At 40.7% G+C, this 20023-nt stretch overlaps 1 protein-coding gene across 2 annotated transcripts in view; it reads left to right on the top strand.

Annotated features, from left to right (window-relative positions):
• Positions 1–20023, top strand: part of sipa1l1 (signal-induced proliferation-associated 1 like 1) — a 97413-nt gene that overhangs the window by 45157 nt on the left and 32233 nt on the right. For both annotated transcript variants that reach the window (XM_042390326.1, XM_042390325.1), the window contains exons 4-10: positions 108–172; positions 12522–12651; positions 12976–14532; positions 14800–15022; positions 15451–15581; positions 18275–18463; positions 19135–19309. In XM_042390326.1, coding sequence (XP_042246260.1) covers positions 13111–14532; positions 14800–15022; positions 15451–15581; positions 18275–18463; positions 19135–19309 — 2140 coding nt within the window. In that variant the 5' untranslated portion in view covers positions 108–172; positions 12522–12651; positions 12976–13110. The remainder of the gene's footprint in view (positions 1–107; positions 173–12521; positions 12652–12975; positions 14533–14799; positions 15023–15450; positions 15582–18274; positions 18464–19134; positions 19310–20023) is intronic.

The following is a 20023-nucleotide window of genomic DNA, read 5'->3' as shown; positions in this document are numbered from 1 at the left end:
ATCCTCACATCCCGTTAGACTCTGAATATAATAAACTTTATCAAGCTGAGATGAAAGAGCTAGAGGGTAATCCTAGTAATATTCAGCGTTTTTTTCTGTCCTTTTAGGTGCTTTGTGCAAACAGGAGATCCAGACACCCACAGTCAAAGGAGAGCAGTTTATCAAGGCCAAGGTAAGAATATTTCACATATTTCATAAAGCATGTGCTTATACCAGCTTTGGTGCCATGCAAGAAAGAGGATCTTGATTTGACGAGCCACAATGAAACAATACAAGTGTCAATGGAGCCATGGAGAAATGAGTCACAAATATAGAAATGAGATGTTCCAGATTCGTGATTAAGTGCTTCGAATACATCTGATTGGCTAATGAGATGCTTTAAAGCTGCTGCTAAAATGGAGGTTTGAAACAATGTGGTCATATGTACGAAAAGGGTCAAAGATTTTAAAACGTATTCATGCACAAAACCTTTAAGATGGCTGGAGCCAAAGCAAAATACATTAATTCCACTGTAAAGTGACAGCCACTTACTGTAACTATTACTGCACACACACACAGACTGCTTTGTCATCAGTCAGTCAAATCTCAGTGGCTATCTCCTCCCACTACCTCCATCGCCATTCTGTGAAAGCAGGGGATCCAGGAGTGTGTGCCGTAGAATGCCTCCGCAATTTCACGCTGGACAGGAAAAAGACAACAATGACAGACTTCAGAGCACCCAAAAAGTCCCTTTTACATTTCAGTAAGCCAGAGAGGAGACCTCACCCCACTGCCAAGCCCTGCAGAGGCAGAAAAAACAGCAAAGCACGTTTATCTTTCCACACAATTACAATTTCACTTTGAAAGGCTCTGAGCTGAAACTCCAACACTTTGGACTGCCTGCTGCCTGGCAGCTTTCAAAGAGAATAATGTTTGATTTATTTTTTCTCTCCTTATCTTCTGTCTGTGTCTCGGCCTACCATTTCCTCATCCATGCTCAAACAAGCTGGGATGAAAAGATGTTTGGCTTTCAAATGGCTGTATAGCATTTAAGAACACCAGGCCACTACTGTTACATTTTGACACATGAGAGTTTTGAAATACGTGTGTTTTGTTGAGAGTTTTTAGTGCAGGAATATGGTCATTGCTGATGTGTTTGTGAGTTGCAATTTGAAGTACATATGAAACTATCATTATTACTTTGAAACTTTCTGTATATACTATATAGTTAGTAAAGTTTGAGTATGACACAATCTTTAAAGGTATACTATGCAGGATTTTCCTAAAAAAACAATGTATAGACTTATACAAAAATAATTAGAGCTTGACCGATATATCAGCCTATCCCGGATATATCAGTATTTATCAGTATCGGCATATATGTTGTCCAAGCTGATAAATATATGTCTGTGTCATAGATGTATAAAGAGCTGGTGGTCTGTGTGTCTGTTTGACTGAGGGCAGGGCTGAGCTACACACACACACACACACACACACACACACACACATAGAACAGAGAGGCCACAGCGGACAGGATGAAGCTCTGCATTCATATGAAATCCGGCAATGCAGCACCTTCCCGCAGAGTTGAGTGGAGGTGTGGGCGTGTTTATTTGTGGTTTAGAATGTAACCGTCCTGAAACAATCAGAAAATATTTTATCTGATTCACTGCTTTGTTCTTGCCAGTGCTTCTCGCTCTCTTCATTCACTCTCTAGCTCACTTGACCACCGCTGCTCCCTCTTGCTCTCTCTTACTCTCTCTTTTTCTTTCTTGCTCTCTGTCTGGTGTCAAGTCGGGGAGGAGGGGCCAACTTGCTGTGTGTTTACAAACACCAACCGATAAATCCTGCATAGTGTACCTTTAAACCAACTTAAAACTGAGAGCCAGCAATGCAACTGAGCCTGGGAAAGATGGCTTAGGTGAGAAAAAATAATGTGATGCAACATTCCTCATCATAAAGACAGAGGGCAACATATCATAATCTGAAAACCACGCCTAATGCCTGAAACGCTAAAGGATTATTTTAGCACCGTATGTCTACCAGAGAGGAAAAGGTAGTTTATAGCATATGCTGGAACCCATTACATTGTATATGCTAAGATGCAGTACATTAATGCAGGGGCTGACATCACGTCTACAGTAGAGTTAGCACAACTGTATAGCAAACTCCACTACATAACAGGCTGGCATGACACCTTTCACAGCTGAGATGGTGAGTATAGTTTGTAAACAGAGTCGAGGAAATTACACGCACAGACATGCAATCATTTCCCATACGAGCTCTTTTTACAGTTAGCATTTCAGCTGAACGCAGGTTAGCAATTCTGTGATTTAAACATCTATTACAAACACTGCATACCTTTCAATTAAACAGTTATTTTGTTTTCACTTTCATGTCTGTTCTCTGTGACTAGCAGCATGTCCAGGTGTTATTGTGTTATTTTTACAGAGGTAGGCCCTGTAACATTATCCACTTTTGTACTCTTAAAGTTTTTCGGTTTGGCAGCTTATAAAAACTTAGTTCTGGGTTCTTTACCCTGTTGGTAGTGCATCCCACCACACAGCAGCTTTTTGGCATTTTTCTGTTGTTTGCTAGCAGACGGAAGAGACAAGGAGGCAGCTTCACTCAATATAAAGTCAATGGAGAGCGACGGATTGTTTTCCCCTCCGGGTGGGCGGGACTTGATTGCGCTCTGTCTCTATATGGGTTTTTTGTTTGTGTGTATGTGTGTGTAAAAAAAGAGAGAGACACTTGTGGGTGCACACTGAATGCCTGAGTCATAATCTGGATCTTTTCCAGGTTTTTTTAGTCCTCAGGCTCTTTGTGTTACCTGTGGTGGCTTTACACCCACTCATGAACAAACACACACACACACACACACACACACAGATGTACTGACAGTCACACCTAAGTAGTATCTTGGCAGCAGGTGGTTGAGAGGACTTGCTGTCAAAGTTTGAGCCATAGTTTCTCTCTCTTCCTGTTTATTTGTAATTGACATTTTCCCACCTACAGCTCCAGTTGCACCCCCAGTCATCCAAGAAAGGGGGGATTTCTTTTTGAATTTCCTCTGCAGAGGTTTCTTCCATTGTTTTCCTTTATGTCCAAAGGCTTTTGGTTTCTCCTCCTTGTCTCATCAGAGAACTGGGGCTGGGTCAGAAACTGTTTCAGTCGTTGGCTTGTAAAGCCCATTGAGACATTGTATTTGTTGTCAGAAAACTTGATGTAACTTGACTTGACTCACCAGTCTGTGGCAATGATGTCTGTCTGGTGAAACAGGTGTATAATCGTCAAAGGTTTAGTAACATGAAAACACTCACTATTCTCTGTATAACTGCAGATTTTTGTTTTTTATTTCTTCTTTTGTTCCTTTTTAATTTAAATGTATTTAGTTCCCTGCCTCTGTACTGTTACTGAATAACTATACTGTGATTGCAAGGTGGTCTTCTGTGTTAAACATAGATCTGGGAAAAACTGCATTTTCTTTGAAGTACAATAGAGCTGATTAATGAATACAAGAACACTAATTTACTCTGCAGTTGTCTAAAAATATTAAACGCTTTCAAATTACAGTATTTCAGAGAATGATGAGAAGGAATGGATGATATGGGGTTTCAGTATTTGCAACTGAGCTTCACTCACTCACTCACTCACATGCACACACTTGTGCTCACTAAACCCTCTGCTAAACTTTTTGTGCCCTCTCTTTTCAAGAGTCATCCTACCACCCTGTCTCCTTTTATTGTTCAGCACTTGCCCCTGTCAGTCAGCTTAGTCAGGTAGTCAGCTTGTCTGCACTGTAATTTTCAGGTGTGTATGAATCACTGCACTGGAGCATATTCATAGTCACGTAGTGGGGCCTGCACTGGCACACCTGTGCTGCTTCACAACAACCATAAGTCTGTAGCAACCAGAAACATTTAAAACAAGTGTCAGCAAGTGCAGTAACAATGACATCCTCATGACATAGTGCACATTAGTGAATTTATATGGTCATTTGTTTCTGGTTGATGTTTTTGGTAATACTTTATTTTATGGGTCCCATAGTTTCCTACATTTTCCATTGGAAGGTTTCTGGAAGATTGTGTGTAATTATAGAGAAAATTGAGCTGGTGTTCAGTTTGTACACTTCAATTAACTAATTCCAATTAACTGCTACTAAAAGTGGATCCTTTAGTCAGTGCACAGCAGGTCAGGTGAACATGTCTTCGGAGCAGCTCTTTCAAACATATTCCCCTGGAAATTAACAGTTGCTTACAAACTCAACACAAATAACTAACTCAAACTCCTTAACTGTCTCATTTGTCTGCATAGTCCCTATATGTAGTAAAAAATTACATAGTTCATTGCAGGGACTTGACTGGGAAAATATTTGGAAATATGCACGTGTAAAGTAAATTGTGCCATGTTTCTTTTATATACAGTAGTTGCTACAGCACACCAAAGATGTTTGGTATCCATCTAAGCTGTTCAGATCATTAGGATATTTACTTAAATCATGTAATTAATGGTGGTTTTTAATAAGATGGGTCCTTGTGGACTTCACAATTATTCCACTGCAAACTAATGCACTAATTGCAATTTATCCTACTCCTTAGAACTGTTCACAATAGTATGAAGATACAGTAATATGAACATAACAACATAACAACATTGTAGCGTTGTCTGTGACCATGACACTAAGTCTGGCATTGTCATGAGGTCATAATCACCTCACTAATCATTGCTTACTCATTCAGTGACTCACACTGACATTATGGTGATGGAATCCTATAGAGGCCACTGCTCCATGGGAGCAACAACAATTGCTATGTGCCAAACAGTGATAACTACAGTTGTATGCAAAAGTTTGGGCAGCCCTTGACGAATAGCATATTTTGGTGATATTTTTTTTTTTTTTCACTGAAAAGATAAAAACACAGCTTCTCTAGGATATGGAACATAAAACACAATATTTTCATCAAACATTCATGCATAGTTGTTTTTTATGTCATAAATTGAACAAAAATAAAAAAAAAACACCATTATAGCATGTGCAAAAGTTTGGGCACCCTACATAGTCAATACTTAGTAACACCCTTGCAAATGTCTCTTGTAGCCAGCTCAAAGTTTTTCAGTTCTAGTATTTGGGATTTTCCTCTTTTCTTCTTTGCAAAAGGCCTCTAGTTCTGCAATTTTCTTGGGCTGTCTTGCATGCACAGCTCTTTTAAGATCTACCCTCAGATTTTCAATTATGTTTAAGTCAGGGGATTGTGAGGGCCACTCCAAAATCTTCAGCTTGTGTCTCTTGAGGTAGTCTGTGGTGGCTTTTGAGGTATGTTTAGGATCATTGTCCTGTTGTAGAAGCCATCCTTTTTTCAGCTTCAGCTTCTTTACAGACTGTGTGATGTTTGCTTCCAGACTTTGCCGGTATTTAGTGGAATCCAATCTTCCTTCCACCCATTGTTTCACTTGCCACTGGCTGTGACACAACCCCAAAGCATGATAGATCCACCCCCATGCTTATCAGTTGGCATGGTGTTCTTTTCATCAAATGCTGCTCCTTTTTTTGTCTCCAAACATACCTTTGCTGACTATAGCCAAAGAGTTTTATTTTAACTTCATCAGTCCACAGCATTTGTTTCTAAAATGCATCAGGCTTCTGTAGATGTTCCGTTGCATACTTCTGATCTTGGATTTTATGAGGAGGATGCAGGTAAGGTTTTCTTCTACTGACTCTTGAAGGTCTTGTTTGTGCAAGCATTGCTGCACAGTAGAACAGTGCACCACCATTCCTGAGTCTGCTTAATCTTTCTGCAGGTTTTTTTGCAGTCAAATGGGGGTTTAATTTGCATTTCTGACCAGCATACAAGCAGTTCTCCCCAAGAGTTTTCTTAATAATAATAATAGCTTTGTTTATATAGCAATTTTCAAAAACAAGTAACAAAGTGCATTACAAAGACATAAAAACAAGAGAAATTACCAGATAAATAATAAATAAAAATAGAATTGTTAAAGTAATGATGACGAGTGAGGTATTAATTACTAAAACACAGTAAAAATAAGTAAAGTAAAAATAGAAGAATAACCAATTTAAGAGAAAGCAATTCTGAAAAAGTATTATCTCAACCCTTTCACAACAAAATGCAAAATTTCTGGGTCCGGTTTATTCTGAGTTCATGTAGGAAAGTGTAAGCTGGTGCATTCAACAAGAGGAACGTTGTCGCCATCAGACAGCCAAGTTTCTGTTAGCAGGAAAAAGTCGATATCGTAAGAAGTAATGAGATAATTGCACATGAAAGATTTGTTAGCTAGTGACCTGACATTGAACAAAGCAAAGCTAATGTGCTCTAATTGATTATTAGCTGTGACAGTGTGGCTGCAGTGAACAAGGGAGCGGTTATCCATGTTAACAGATCTATGAGGTAGATGAGTGTGCGGCCTGTTATTGAGAAGTACTGGGATGTCAGATACAGAGCCAGGATTAGGTCGTCTGTGTGGGGATAGTGAGTCAGTTGACAGTTCCCCTAAACTACCATCTCTTAATTACATTTTGCACTGTGGAAACTGCAGGCTGGCAACGCTTTGCTTTCTTCTTGTAGCCTTCCCCTGCATTGTGGGCATCAATAGCTTTCAGTCTTACACAGCTGCTTAGAGGAACCCATGGGTTCTGAGTGTCCGGAAAAGGTTTGAGTTTTGTTAAGCTTTAAAATTGGTACCAGCTAACATTTCCTAATGACAATTGTTGACATGCCTCAGACCTAACAAGCTGATTAAGGTCTGAGACTTCAGAACTCTTAGGGTGCCCAAATTTGGCATACAGCTATATGTGTTCATATAAGATATGCAAATAAATGGATTGTCGTCATATATTTTATATTGTCAGCACTTTGCAGAAGAACAGTAACACAATGTTTTCTCAACAGAAAGTGGGCATTTTCTTTTGAAGGTTGTCACCTTGGTGCAGATGGCCATGCAAAGCCTCTGTTTCTATATTAATGTTGTCAATCCCACCACCAATACCACTGCTACTAATACTGCTACTGCTACTACTACTACTACTTCTACTTTTACTACTGCTACCAATACTACTATTAATAATAAATTTTGTGCTTTTCAGAAAGACACTTTACATATGTTAAAATGATCATAGAAAAACAACACACTAAAAGCACATGTAATAGACTAAAAACTAAAACCATATAGCATAGAAAACAACATATGACTCACATCATTAATCACACGTTAAAAGCAGTTGTGAAAAGGTGAGTTTTGATAAGTGATTTGAACATGGACAGATCGGTGCAGTTTCGGATGTGTTTGGGGAGAGTGTTCCAGATTGAGGGGGCAGCTATGGAGAAGGCTCTGTTGCCCCAGGTCTGGTGCTTGGTCCTGAGTGGTGGAGACAGGAAGTTGGCATCAGAGGAGCGAAGGCTGTGGGAGGGAGTGTGGTGGTGGAGTAGGTTGGTAAGGTAGGAGGGGGCCTGGTTATGGAGGCTTTGTGAGTGAGGAGAAGGACTTTGAATTGGATCCGTTGTGGGACAGGGAGGCAGTGGAGGTTCTGGAGGACCAGAGTGATGTGGTCACGGGAGCGGGGGTGGGTGAGCAGTCAAGCAACAGAGTTCTGGATCTATTGCAGTTTATTAAGGACTTTGGATGATGTGCCATAAAGAATGCAGTAGTCAATGCTGGATGTTATGAAAGCATAGATCAAAGTTTCGGCAGCAGAGAAGGATGAGAAGTGATGGGTGGAGACAAGCTCTGTTTTTTTTAGGTGGAAAAAGGCAGTTCTGGTGATTTGTTTGACATGGTGTTTCAAAGGAGAGGTAGCTGTCGAAAATGACTCCAAGGTTGCGGATGTGTTGGGAGAGAGACAGAGTGGAGTTATCGATGGTGAGGCAGAAGTTGTGAAAGGTTTTGGTGAGGGATTTGGGCCTGATGATGATCATATCTGATGCATCGATGATTTAATTTCAGTGAGGCAGTTGGTCTTGGTGGAGTGAGTTTCAGTGGAGATGTATAGCTGGACGTCATCATACTGATTTTACAGATTTTTTTACTACTACTACTACTAAGTAGATGTATTTGACCTGATGTATTTAGTACTAACCTAAAAGTAATTCTGTCATAGTGCTCTACAGAGATGTACCATAAGATATACAGTATATAAGGACTTATATTTACAAGATAAATAAAGTTGTTGCTTTTTAAGAATTTGTTAAATGATTGACTCACATTTTCTCAAGTCCATCTTTTAGACAAAACTCACATGCCCATATATAGAGTGGAAGTGTTATCGGTCACTGAAATTATTCCTTCTGGCTATATCAGCCATGAAGTCACCCTTTATTTTCATGATTAAGGGGGACAAAATTCCCAGTCATGCAAAAATACATTTTATAAGGCTTTGGCATTCTGAGTCAGCCAAATTAAGTGTGTATCATCCAAAGTTGCAGTCTTTTTAGCCTAAAAATTCCCTTTGTAGAGAATCGGCTATTAAACTCCCTCTCCTATAAATTACCAGAATTGTATTTCTTATATCAAATCGTCAATAATATTATATATTGATAAATAAATGTGTGTATTGCCACAACACTTGCATGGTTCGGTAATGTCAAGCTTATGGTCTCAGCCATCATCATATATAAGACACAAAAAAGTCTCTCTGTTAGCAGTTTCCAGTCAACCAGGCCAGCAGACAATCTCATAGCACTTAGCTGCATTGAGCATTGATGCTACATATTTACCTCAGGAGTCGACCTCATTTAGACACTGCTAAAGGTTACTGAGTATCTCTCAGTGTAATTGGTCCTCTGCGACTGCACAGAGGCATGCTGTGCCACATTCATTTCTCTCAATTCCCAGTCTATCAACCTATAATCCTCTCCTCTCTCACTGTTTTCTCTAAGTCTTGCTCTCTCTTTCACTCAGTTTTTCTCATTCCTTTCAACGCTCATTAAAGAGGACTAGCTAGTCCTCAGCACACAGAGAGAGAGAAAGACACTTTGTAGAGAGTTATTTGGGATACATTTTTCGAGTGTGAACTCAGAGGCGTCATTGGTGTATAGTGGAGGCCAATGCAGTGTTTCTCTGACTTCTACTCTTTTGTCCTTTTCTTGGGGTCCTTGTGAAAAAGTGATGTAATCATGATGTGGTTTTCTTGATGGCTCTAAAAATGTATGAATGATAACTGATGTGACAACGCTTCGCTTTGTGTATTTGCAGTGTATCAGGAAGTGTTGAGCTGTATGACTGACCATGTTTTGTAGACCAGCAGGCTACTGTCATACTGTATGTATTTAGTTTTGATCTCCACATTTACCTCAACTATTACGTGGCCAAAGGGACAGGGGCCTCATTTCCATAGCATCTAATCAGTGGTGCTAAAATAATAAAAAATAACTAGAGATGAGGTAGAAAACTAGTCTTGATTGGAGTTGATCAACAGTGACATTTTTAAAACAAAGAATACTGTTTTTCATTTTTAGTTTACATGCTCTTTATTGGATTGGAAAGTTATTTTTCTCTTGCTTGTACCATTTTGGAGGACTGAAATTAAATTCTGCTCTTTCTTGGTACCAGAAACCACTTATGACCAACTCCAAAGTCAGTTACGTTGTCAATCTTTTATGTTATGCACATGCTATTGTGATGAAACTTCTGATTGGGTGTTCTAGATGAGCATGCCACTCATGCACCGAGGGCTGTTATCTGTGGAACAGCCTTTTAGTTTATAAGAGAAGAAGAACAAAGAGTCTAGGGCTCTCCAGTTTTAAGCTTCAAAAGTGTATGATAATTGAAAAACTGTTTTGTTGCTGCTTTGATGTACCAGCAGATCCACAATGGAATTTGCCAAATTTTGTTGTAGTCATGATGTCAACAAACAATATAGTTAATACATTAGTTTTCTCCTGGATAGTGCATTGTCAACTTTGAATCTCTGTTGGAATACATGTTTTTTGTGATTGTGCAATGATTTACAGTATCATTTGGTATTTTGTTGATTTGAGTCGAAATGAAAATATTTCTGAAGTTGTTGCCACTATTTATTACAGATTTTTGATATTTGAAATTTATTTAAAAGTTTGAAAAGAATTATTTTTCTGACATAGAAGAGAACTTTTCTGAAGAGGTTCATTTAATGCTTTCAGTTTTTTTGAGAATTGATTGTAGTTATTTAATTATAATCCACCCAGGGTGTCTTAATATCTGTTCTACTAGCTGTTTTTATCACCAGTTGAGACAGTTCACATGAATGCTTGTCAACTTTTACAGTAGGCTATATTTTTGTCATTAGAATAAACATTATCTCCAACAAAAACCTGAAAGGCCTCTTTAGCATATCAAAATGGTCCCACAGCAGAATCCAATGCAGTATTTATCTGCAAATGGAAATTCCCCAGTCAGACATGCATACAATCACCAACACCTGGCAATGAAACAAGAACTTACCTTTGAGTTTCTGCCTGTTAGACTTCAAAACACTTTAATATTTTAACCAAAGCACGCACTAAAACAGACCCATCTGAACAACTCACCAACAGAGAGTAGAGGGCATTTTGTTTTATCATGAGAACTGGCCTCAAGGCCCCAGACTGCAACAACAAAGCACCTCAGATCTTTGTTAAAGGGTCAATGAACCATATCACAAAAAAGCATTTTCTCATTTACCACTCGTGGTATTAATCCATGCAATTGGTTTTAGGTTTTATGAGATATCTGTGAAATTTGTACCATCATTCTATGAGAGTGACTGGTATTTTGTTTGTGCCACTGAAGGTATTGAAAATCACATTTGAAAACTTAACAGCAATGAGTCTCTCAAAACAATCCAAGAGCTTGGAACATGAGTGTCAGACCAGGTGAAGTTACTGTAGTTCCTATAAAACACTCTTCACAGTGAGGTCTGTGGGAAAGGAAGGGAGAGAATAAGTTGCCATGTTCTTTTACTCACTCACTCACTCACTCACAGAAACAGCACTGTACAAGTCCATATCTCCATGGTGATATAAAGTGTGATCTGGAAAAGAAAGGTAGTGCACCATTATGGACAAACATATACTCAACCATACTGAACTCTTTCCTCGGCACTCTCATTAATGGCTGTGTAGTTTTTGATTGACTTCATTGCCCGAATATGTCCATACACATGAAAACTGTAAACACTTACTCTCACATACACACGGTCATGTTGATTTGTACATGTCATTCTTTATTTCATTACTCTCCCGAGCCCTTCAACGGAATATCCACATTGTTTGCACTGCCCAAGAGCTAAGCAAGGTCTTGGACAGCAAGGTCAAGATTTATCAGCCTGAACATGTTATTCTGAGTGTAATGATTGCTTTAGTAATGAAAAATCCAAACAAAAGACATGTCTCCCTTGCTGATGGCATCAAGAATCCAACCCTGAAACTTTTGGGCGGCTGTGGCTCAGGAGGTAGAGCGGGTCGTCCACTAATTGGAAGATTGGCGGTTGGATTCCCGGCTCCTTTTGCCCGCATGTCGATGTGTCCTTGGGCAAGATACTTAACCCCAAATTGGTCCTGATGGCTTTGCCATCAGTGTGTGAATGTGTATGAATGATTAGATTTCCTCTGATGGGTACGTTGGGACCTTGCATGGTAGCCCCTGTACCCATTCAGCGTATGAATGTGTGTAAATGGTTGAATGTGATTCGTAGTGTAAAAGCGCTTTGAGCGGTCGGAAGACTAGAAAGGTGCTATACAAGTACAGTCCATTTACCATTTACCATTTTGTGACTTTACTTAGTTATTTAGCTGACACAGTTTCCAGAATGACATACAATTACTTGACAGGAATACATTTCCAAATTCCTTTCCTTTCTCCGAGGACTTAATGTAGTATTGCAGTTTCCCAAAAATAAGGTACTCTGAAAATATGTACAAATAAACATCACCATATGTGTAGGTGACACCAAGCCTTTACAGCTTTTATGTTCATGGGCAGAACAAAGGTTTTACTTAAAACAGTTGTAATCTCTGTGCCCAAGCCAGTAAAAAGCTGGATGACAGTGCTAAGGTTATTTTGTCAGACTGAACAAAGCTCCCTCCGGAGCCACAGAAACACTGGGCTGTTTTTTCTTTTTTCTTTTACAGACTGACTAGTTTTCCCTTTGACCAGTAAACTGATCATAATATGTAAAATTGGTGAAGTACTCCTTTTTAAAAAGTGTTTTGAGAAAACATGTTAATTGAAGCCTTGTCTGACACAAGAGTCTAGCATGTGACCTTGCAGTAACTTCATGGTCTTTAGTTACTGCAAAATATAGCCTCATTTCGATTGGTGGTTTTGCTTTGTGTTATGAAAAAGAGTTTACAGGCTTTGTTGGGCTAAATTTGACAGTAGTACTGTAGTTTCCAATTGTTTACTGTATAATCATGGTTGTTGGAGTAGCTGAAATTAAAGTCAGACTTTGATATTGTAGAACATGTGATGTCTGAAATTTTCTAACTTATTTTTTCTTTTCTTTTTTCCTTCCACCTTTCTTTTCTACTGTTTTCCTCTTTTTGTCTCTCTTTACTGTTTCTCAACTATAGAGTTGGTCCCATCCTGATTGAACTGAATTCAATCCTTGCATGGTTGCAATGCAGACTGTGTTGTAGAGACTTCAGCTGTGAAAGTTCACCATCAACATATTTCTTTTGATCAAGCTCCAGCTTTGTGAAGGTACAGTCTCTCTACTATTATTTTATCAACTCAAAAGAATCCAAACTCAAAGGCTTGCACTTGTGTGATGAGAATATTTGTACCAGTAATTAATATTCTGTGTTTTCTACTTTTTTGCACTCAGTAGATTTGTAAGAGTTATAAGCCAGCCATCTTTGCAACACTCATAAGCTGTAGGGTATTTGCTGAAATTCTCTACACTTACAGATGTAATTGCTACCATTCATTTTATTGTAAACCGCTGATTTGAAATCTGTGAATGACTGTTGGTTATTTGTCTATGGGCCCTACTCATGTTTTCCTTTTCCCTTGCTCTTCTTGCAGAGTCAAATGTATCCGTGACGCTCTCTGATCACTTCTCTCAGTGGGCAGTATGTTGACCCTAATCTAAACCCATCGACACCCCATCCCTTCCTTTCCCTCCCATCTCCCCTCCCCACACCCTTTCCCAACTCCATCATGACCAGTCTCAAGCGTTCCCAGACAGAGCGCTCGGTTGGGGGCTCTGTGCCGGCTACTGATGAGTTCTATACCCGCCGCCTTCGACTGCCCAATGGAGGGGCACCACCACCCCGCAGTGAGAGCGCCCACATCTCCTCTTCCTCCACCACCGGCACCAACCCTGGCGTCCCCAAAATGGGGGTTCGGGCTCGTGTGGCCGACTGGCCCCCAAGGAAAGATGGGGGAGGAGGAGGTGTTTGGCATATCACTGTGGAAACTGACTCACCCAGCTCCACCATCACCAGCTCTTCAGGATCAGGAAATGGAGATAGAGAAAGACTTGGAGGAGGAGGTGGTGGAGGAGGTGGAGGTGGTGGTGGTGGTTGTGGTAGTGGTGGCAGTGGAGGAGGAGGGGTGTCAGCCGTCACAGCCCACAGCAATCTGTCAGCCAAACTGGGCCACCTGATAAGCCCTCAGGACTCATCCATGCTCCGCAACATCCACAACACACTGAAGAGCAAGATGCAAAGCAAGGGAAAGGACAATCGTTTTCTGTCACCAGATGGCTATCTAGGCTCACCTCGCAAAGGCATGCGACGCATCCGCCAGCGGAGTAACAGTGATATAACTATTAGTGAGCTGGATGGGGATGGCAATGAGGGCTGGTCTTTCTCTGGGTGGACACCCATGCACCGTGAGTACGGCAGTACTTCATCCATCGATAAACACGGTGTATCAGGTGAGAGCTTCTTTGACATGCTAAAAGGATACCAGTCCTCTGAGGCCCCTGATCAGCGAAGCCCAGCTCCAGAGAGGCTAACTGAGCTTCTTACTGTGGCTCCTGTAAAACAGGCTGCCCTGGACTTGCCCGATGGACCCTTAGGACCAGCAAGAGGTAGTCCTGCCAGTCGGCTTAAGGAACGAGAGAAGCACTTGAAGAGGAGGTCAAAGTCCGAGACAGGCGGAGAGTCAATTTTCCGCAAGCTGCGCAGTGTGAAGGTGGAGGGTGACACATCGAGGGCTGGCTCAGATGTTGAGGATGGGGGTAAAGGGGATGAGGGTGGCCCCCCTCCCAAACCCTGGCTATGCCAAAAAGGCTTTTCCCATTTTGATGTCCAGTCTCTACTCTTTGACCTCAATGAGGTCATCCAGAGCCGACAGTCAGGGGCCAAACGCAAGAACACCACTACAGGTGCCTCGGCTGCTGCTGCTGCCTCTGCTTCAGCCACATCATCCCTCTCCTCCAATCAGAGTGGAGGATATGGGTCACCCTGTGGCTCACAAGAGGAGCTGAGCAAAGAGGGGTCAGGAGGAGGACACGGTACCAACCCAGCCTTGGACCCAGGTGATGATAAGAGCAATGATCTGGTGCTCAGCTGCCCATGTTTCAGGAATGAGATTGGTGGAGAGGGTGAAAGGAACATCTCTCCTGCTAAACAGGTAGGTTTTGTGCAAGAATAGGATGATTGGATTTCATGAAGAGTATCTCTAAATATGGTCATTTTTCTTAATTCCTATCAAGATTACTCACTGGGGTTCAACAGTTTTAATCTCAAAACTGCAGTATGCAGAATTCATTTCTGAACCATTTTGATAACACCAACACTGAAAATCACTTAAAAGTCTAATGCAACATATTGAAAATGTACTGAATATTTAAGTGTGATTACTTTTTTGGCTTTACTTTTTTTGTCTTGCATCCTCCAGCAGGGCAGCATAGGTAGTGGTGGGAGCTCAAGCAATTCCTCTGGCAGTACAGAGGAAGGACCTTTGGAGAACACCCTCACTACTCATTTTACCAACGCTGGTGTGGCTGTGTTGGAGGCCTCTAAAGATGGACCAAGCCAACATGCTGACAGGTCCAAACGATACATTGTGGAGCATGTTGACCTTGGCGCCTATTACTATCGAAAGTACTTCTACCTCAGAGGTAGGCAAAATAAGATAGTATGGGCTTAGATTAGTAGATTCATATTTCTTGTCCTTAGAAGCTTTTTCTCCATCTCTGGAGTGGAAAATGTCAGTCTTAAATACTATTAAATAGATACTGTATATACAATTTTATTTTCAAATATACCCATTACAAAATACCATTTTCTGCTCATAGTCAAGTTACAGCTGATGCAGCATTTGTGCAGAATCCAGTATTGATTAAATTTCATTCTGCGTTTCAGCAAGAATAAAAACGATTAGCAAGCTGTAGAGGAAGTATTAGAGAAGTTATTTTAATCCTTTAGTTTAACAAGTTTTATTCCTTTGTGTAATTTCCTCTTTCATTCACATTGTCCCTTTATGACTATCCCTTCCTCAAATCCCTCCCTCATCCATCAAATCTCCATCACTCCCTCTCACCCCTAGAACACTGGAACTACCTGGGGGTAGATGAGAATCTGGGCCCAGTGGCAGTGAGTCTGAGGAGGGAGAAGTTGGAGGAACACAAGGAGCATGGCCAGCAGTACAGCTACAGGGTCATCTTCAGAACGAGTGAGGTACATTGACATGCATGACCTCTTACACCTTTCTGACATAGATTATGTTTTATTGGCTTCATTTGCTGATTGTTTTATTTAAATTGTTTCCAATTGATCTGTCCAATTGTAGCTGTTCCCTTTGAAGCCATGAATGTTCATGTTCACAAATGTGTCAATATTTAGTACACTCTGTACTGACTAATGTTACTGAGAAGCTATTATGAGTTCAGATTGTGTGGGCGTTAACATATAGGATCTGTGCCCAGCCTTGCTCATTGAAAAAGCCGGTGGGGGGGGGCATTATAAAAGCTTCATCTCGATGTTACCAGATGTAGCTTCTTCAAGACCTTACATGCCACCGCCTCCATTCCTTGACACCACCGCAAATTATTGCGTGTTAGATTTCAATTGTAATTTAATCTCCCATTTGTGCTCAATCTGCAGTTTGCAGTGAGAGGAAATCTTTTGAGAATCCCTCTATCGAGAGCTGCCACAGTTACTGCATTACCAGTTACGCAATCACGTCACACCCACCGCAGAGTCAAGCTGATCACTCTTCACCGCTGAGTGAGCGGCTCAGTGATGGGACATTAGTTATTCTCTCAGGCTTGACATGAAGAATGACATGCCTGCCAAATGCCGACCAATATTACTGCCGCAAAGTTAGCCTTTTAATGACAACACTGGAATAAAGATAGACATTTAGACTAAAGAGGCTATAAAGTCAGTCAGCACTAAAAGTGTTTGGTTAGTCTAGTTTAATCTGCAGGAGTTTCTGAAGGCTCATGTAACGTGTTTTTCTGCCACGGAGGAAATAAATTCATGACAACTGAAAATGAGTCCAGAGCGTCTTCTGACGTCTCTATTGCAGAAATGGAATATGTCAAGCTGCTAAATACCACAGATGATCACAGATGATAAGGAGCTCAAAAAGACAAACAGGCAGTCATATAAATGCTAACTGCCAGAGAAAGTTTTTGACTGCTTCCAAGAGCTTGGTAGGAGAGTGTGAGTATGTAACTATACTATGATGTAAGTTACTTTCAAAAAGTATTTTTCCAAAAACAGGTATTGGAAAAGGGGGGGTCGCCTTATATTTGGGCCAATACAGTATTTAGGAAACAATTATCTTATAACATCTGAGGGTTTTGTTTTTTTTTCATGGTGGTTACTGCGACATTTTGAATGGCTTCACTAATTTGTGCAGTAAGGAAAAAATGAATACAGCGGCAGCTCTACCTCTAGCCCTTGCTGCCATCTCCTATAGACATACTAGAGCCAGAGATCCATGTCCTCATTCCCTGAGCTGAACGCCCACCTACCATCTTTGTCAGCCTTCATCTGTGAAGGACTGAGCTGTGCCATTTCGCAGCTAAACGAGACTAAAATAGCGCCAAAGGTATTTGAGTGGAAAAGGAAAAGCAATGCTCTCGTATTGAAGCACACCATGAGTAATAGCCCTTCCAATCTCTTGGGATGACGCACGACCTACTGTGCTATGTTTTCCTCTATTTTCTTCCCTTCTCTTCCCTTCCTCTCTCCTCTCTAATTGCTATTTTCAGAGCAGAGAGCCGGGCAGGTATAGATATATATGTGTGTGTGTGACTGTGTGGGAGTGAGTGTGATGCACTGATGTTGAAGAGACAAGTCCAGTGTCCACTGAGGAGAGCTGTTGTCCTCTCTTCAGTTAGAGTGTTTCTCTTCTCCAGTTTGTTTAACCAAGAAGGTGTTGTCACCAACATCGGCCCTACTGAACACTACGTGAAGACACACAAAACACAGACACTTGGTTTTTTAAGAGCCATGGGACCACTAGAGATATCCAGCTGTATTTGCTCACGATATGATATTCAGGTCCTAGTCCTTCTACAGTCCTCTTGATTTATTCATGGAAGTCCTCTTTGAGTTTGTTTTAGCCTCAAGGCTAAGAGTTTTTTAATAGTGGAAACTACAGCAACAAAACCTACACGTTCTTCATTCTTTTTCCTTGCTTAGCCAGACCATTCTCCACACTTTGTTTTCCCTGTAGCCGCACAAAAAAATGGTCTGGCAGGATGTACTTTTAAGCCTGGATTTTGTACAGAAAATGATGAATTTCATGAGTGATCCTGAACCCCTGATGGAACACTGACCATGATTGTCACTTGAGAAGAGCACTCTTAAGTTTCAAATCAAATTCAATTGTGCAGGCCTTTAGGCTTCATCACAGGCTTCCTTGTAGTTTTCCAAACATAGACTTACTGGTGTGATGGCTGGACAGCTAGTTGCGCTATTGTCAGTCATAGGGTGATTTTGAAAGAACCTGCACAGAGCAGAAAGGGAGGGAACCGGACGAAAATGTTCATAACCAATACAAAAACTATCAAAGCTGCAACATCAACAGTGTTATATACTCTTAGACAAAATCATACAGGGAAGTGTTTCAGAATGTTTAAAATATTCTGGCTGACACCAGAGAAACCATTAAGAGAAAATCATGGTATGTACCCCAATGGTCAATGAAAAAAAATGTATTGTATTTTGGTTTACTCATACAATCATATATGTATCTGTTAAGGTAAGATTATAGTCTAATTCCTGTATTACTGTCAGTTGATTAGTTAGTGAGAATCATTTCCACAATTTCACTGCAAATGACTTATCAAAATTTGAAGTTGTTCTGACTCTTGCATTTACAACTTTCTTGTCCCACCTGGTTGCCTTGTCTCCAGTTGAACACCCTGCGTGGCTCCATCATAGAAGATGCAGTACCTTCCACATCCAAGCACGGTCTAGCTCGAGGCCTGCCCCTCAAAGAGGTGCTGGATTACCTGGTGCCTGAGCTGAATGTTCACTGCCTCCGCCTGGCACTCAACACACCCAAGGTCACTGAGCAGCTGATGAAGCTGGATGAGCAGGGGGTAAGGAGACACACACACACAGTGCTTTTACAGTCGGCCTTCTCCAGTAAGCTGATTTCTTCATGTTAACGAGAAACCTGGATACCATAATTTGGGTAGGGGGTTAGAGAAACCTGGCTTCCTCAGGTAGATTTCTCCTGGAGAATGCCGATTTCGCGGCCATGTGTAAGGGTAACCAGGTTTCTAATCAGCTAATAATTCCATCCAAAGTCTGACTTAAACTGAAACTAACACAAAGTAGCCTGTAGAAATCTAAATCAGTTGGATTTCGCTGAACATTTGACTATTTGTTATACTCAGAGACATTTGCATCGTGAGGAAAATCTCTGCTCTGTCTGCCTGTCCTCTCCTCTCACTGTGCTGTCAGTCTGCCCTGACACACACACATCAACCTTAAAAAGAAAAAAAACAAAACAAAACAAAAAAAAAAAGAAACAAGCTCTTTGATACTCATGCTCCCTGATGCAATCATCAAAAGATGAACTCTGAAAATGTCAACATGATTTTGCTGGAAAATGGCACAGAGATCACTGCAGTACAAACCCAAAGTGGTTACTTCTAAAATGCCAGCATGAATTCTCCCTAAAATGTCAACACGGTGACATGATTTCTACACAAAAATATGTTTGTGTCTCCCCTTTTCATTGTAACAATCTCTGTTCTCTATACAGCTGAGTTTCCAACGAAAGGTGGGGGTGATGTACTGCATGGCGGGCCAGAGCAGCGAGGAGGAGATGTACAACAATGAATCAGCTGGTCCTGCACTGGAGGAGTTCCTTCATCTGCTGGGGGAGAGGGTTAGACTCAAAGGCTTCACAAAGTACCGCGCCCAGCTGGACACCAAAAGTATGTACATGCACAGAAATTACAAGTCGTCTTACAAGCACAGTGTAAAACCTTTGCATGGTGTTAAACTCACACTGAAAGGGTAAACTGAGATTGACACACACAAAGTAGAAGTTCTCATTGATTAGAATAGTCTAGAGTTCAGTCACCCAGCAAGCATTTGATGGATTGTAGCTCGCAGGAGGTAATCAACTGCATTTAAATGATGTGAATGTCCAACGCCTCAACAAGCAATTTGATAGCATTTTACCATTTTTTCTCCAAATTGTTTTCAACTGATATCTGACCTTTAATGTAATATGTAAAGACTGTTAATTTGAAAGGACAAAGCCGGAGAAAATGTGTGGAGTGGTAGCATGTTAGAGCAGTAGTGAATCCAGCAAGGTTTGAGATCTAAATAATTTAATAAAATAAGAGAAAATAGTCAAATATCAAGGTTGACAGCAAAAAGAGTTTGTTGCTGTGTACCAGAAAAGCATAGATGTCACCCTCACAGTATGAGACTTCGGTCATATCGCACAGCCCTAAGCGATCCCTTTCTTATGTGTAAAGAATGTACCACATACACTTCATAATTTATAATACAAACTAAATTTGCTGTTAAGGATTTTCATTAGCATAAGGCTGTGCATTAAGAGGAGTAAAATGGAATGTTGGATTGAAATAAATTGTGTAAGGACACTTATACAGTAACATTCATTTCACTGTTTTTCT

Source organism: Thunnus maccoyii, chromosome 17, assembly GCF_910596095.1.
Source record: "Thunnus maccoyii chromosome 17, fThuMac1.1, whole genome shotgun sequence".
In the NCBI taxonomy this organism is placed as follows: domain Eukaryota; kingdom Metazoa; phylum Chordata; class Actinopteri; order Scombriformes; family Scombridae; genus Thunnus; species Thunnus maccoyii.
Note: the sequence above shows the minus strand (reverse complement) of the source record. Positions and strands in the feature narration are given on the sequence as shown.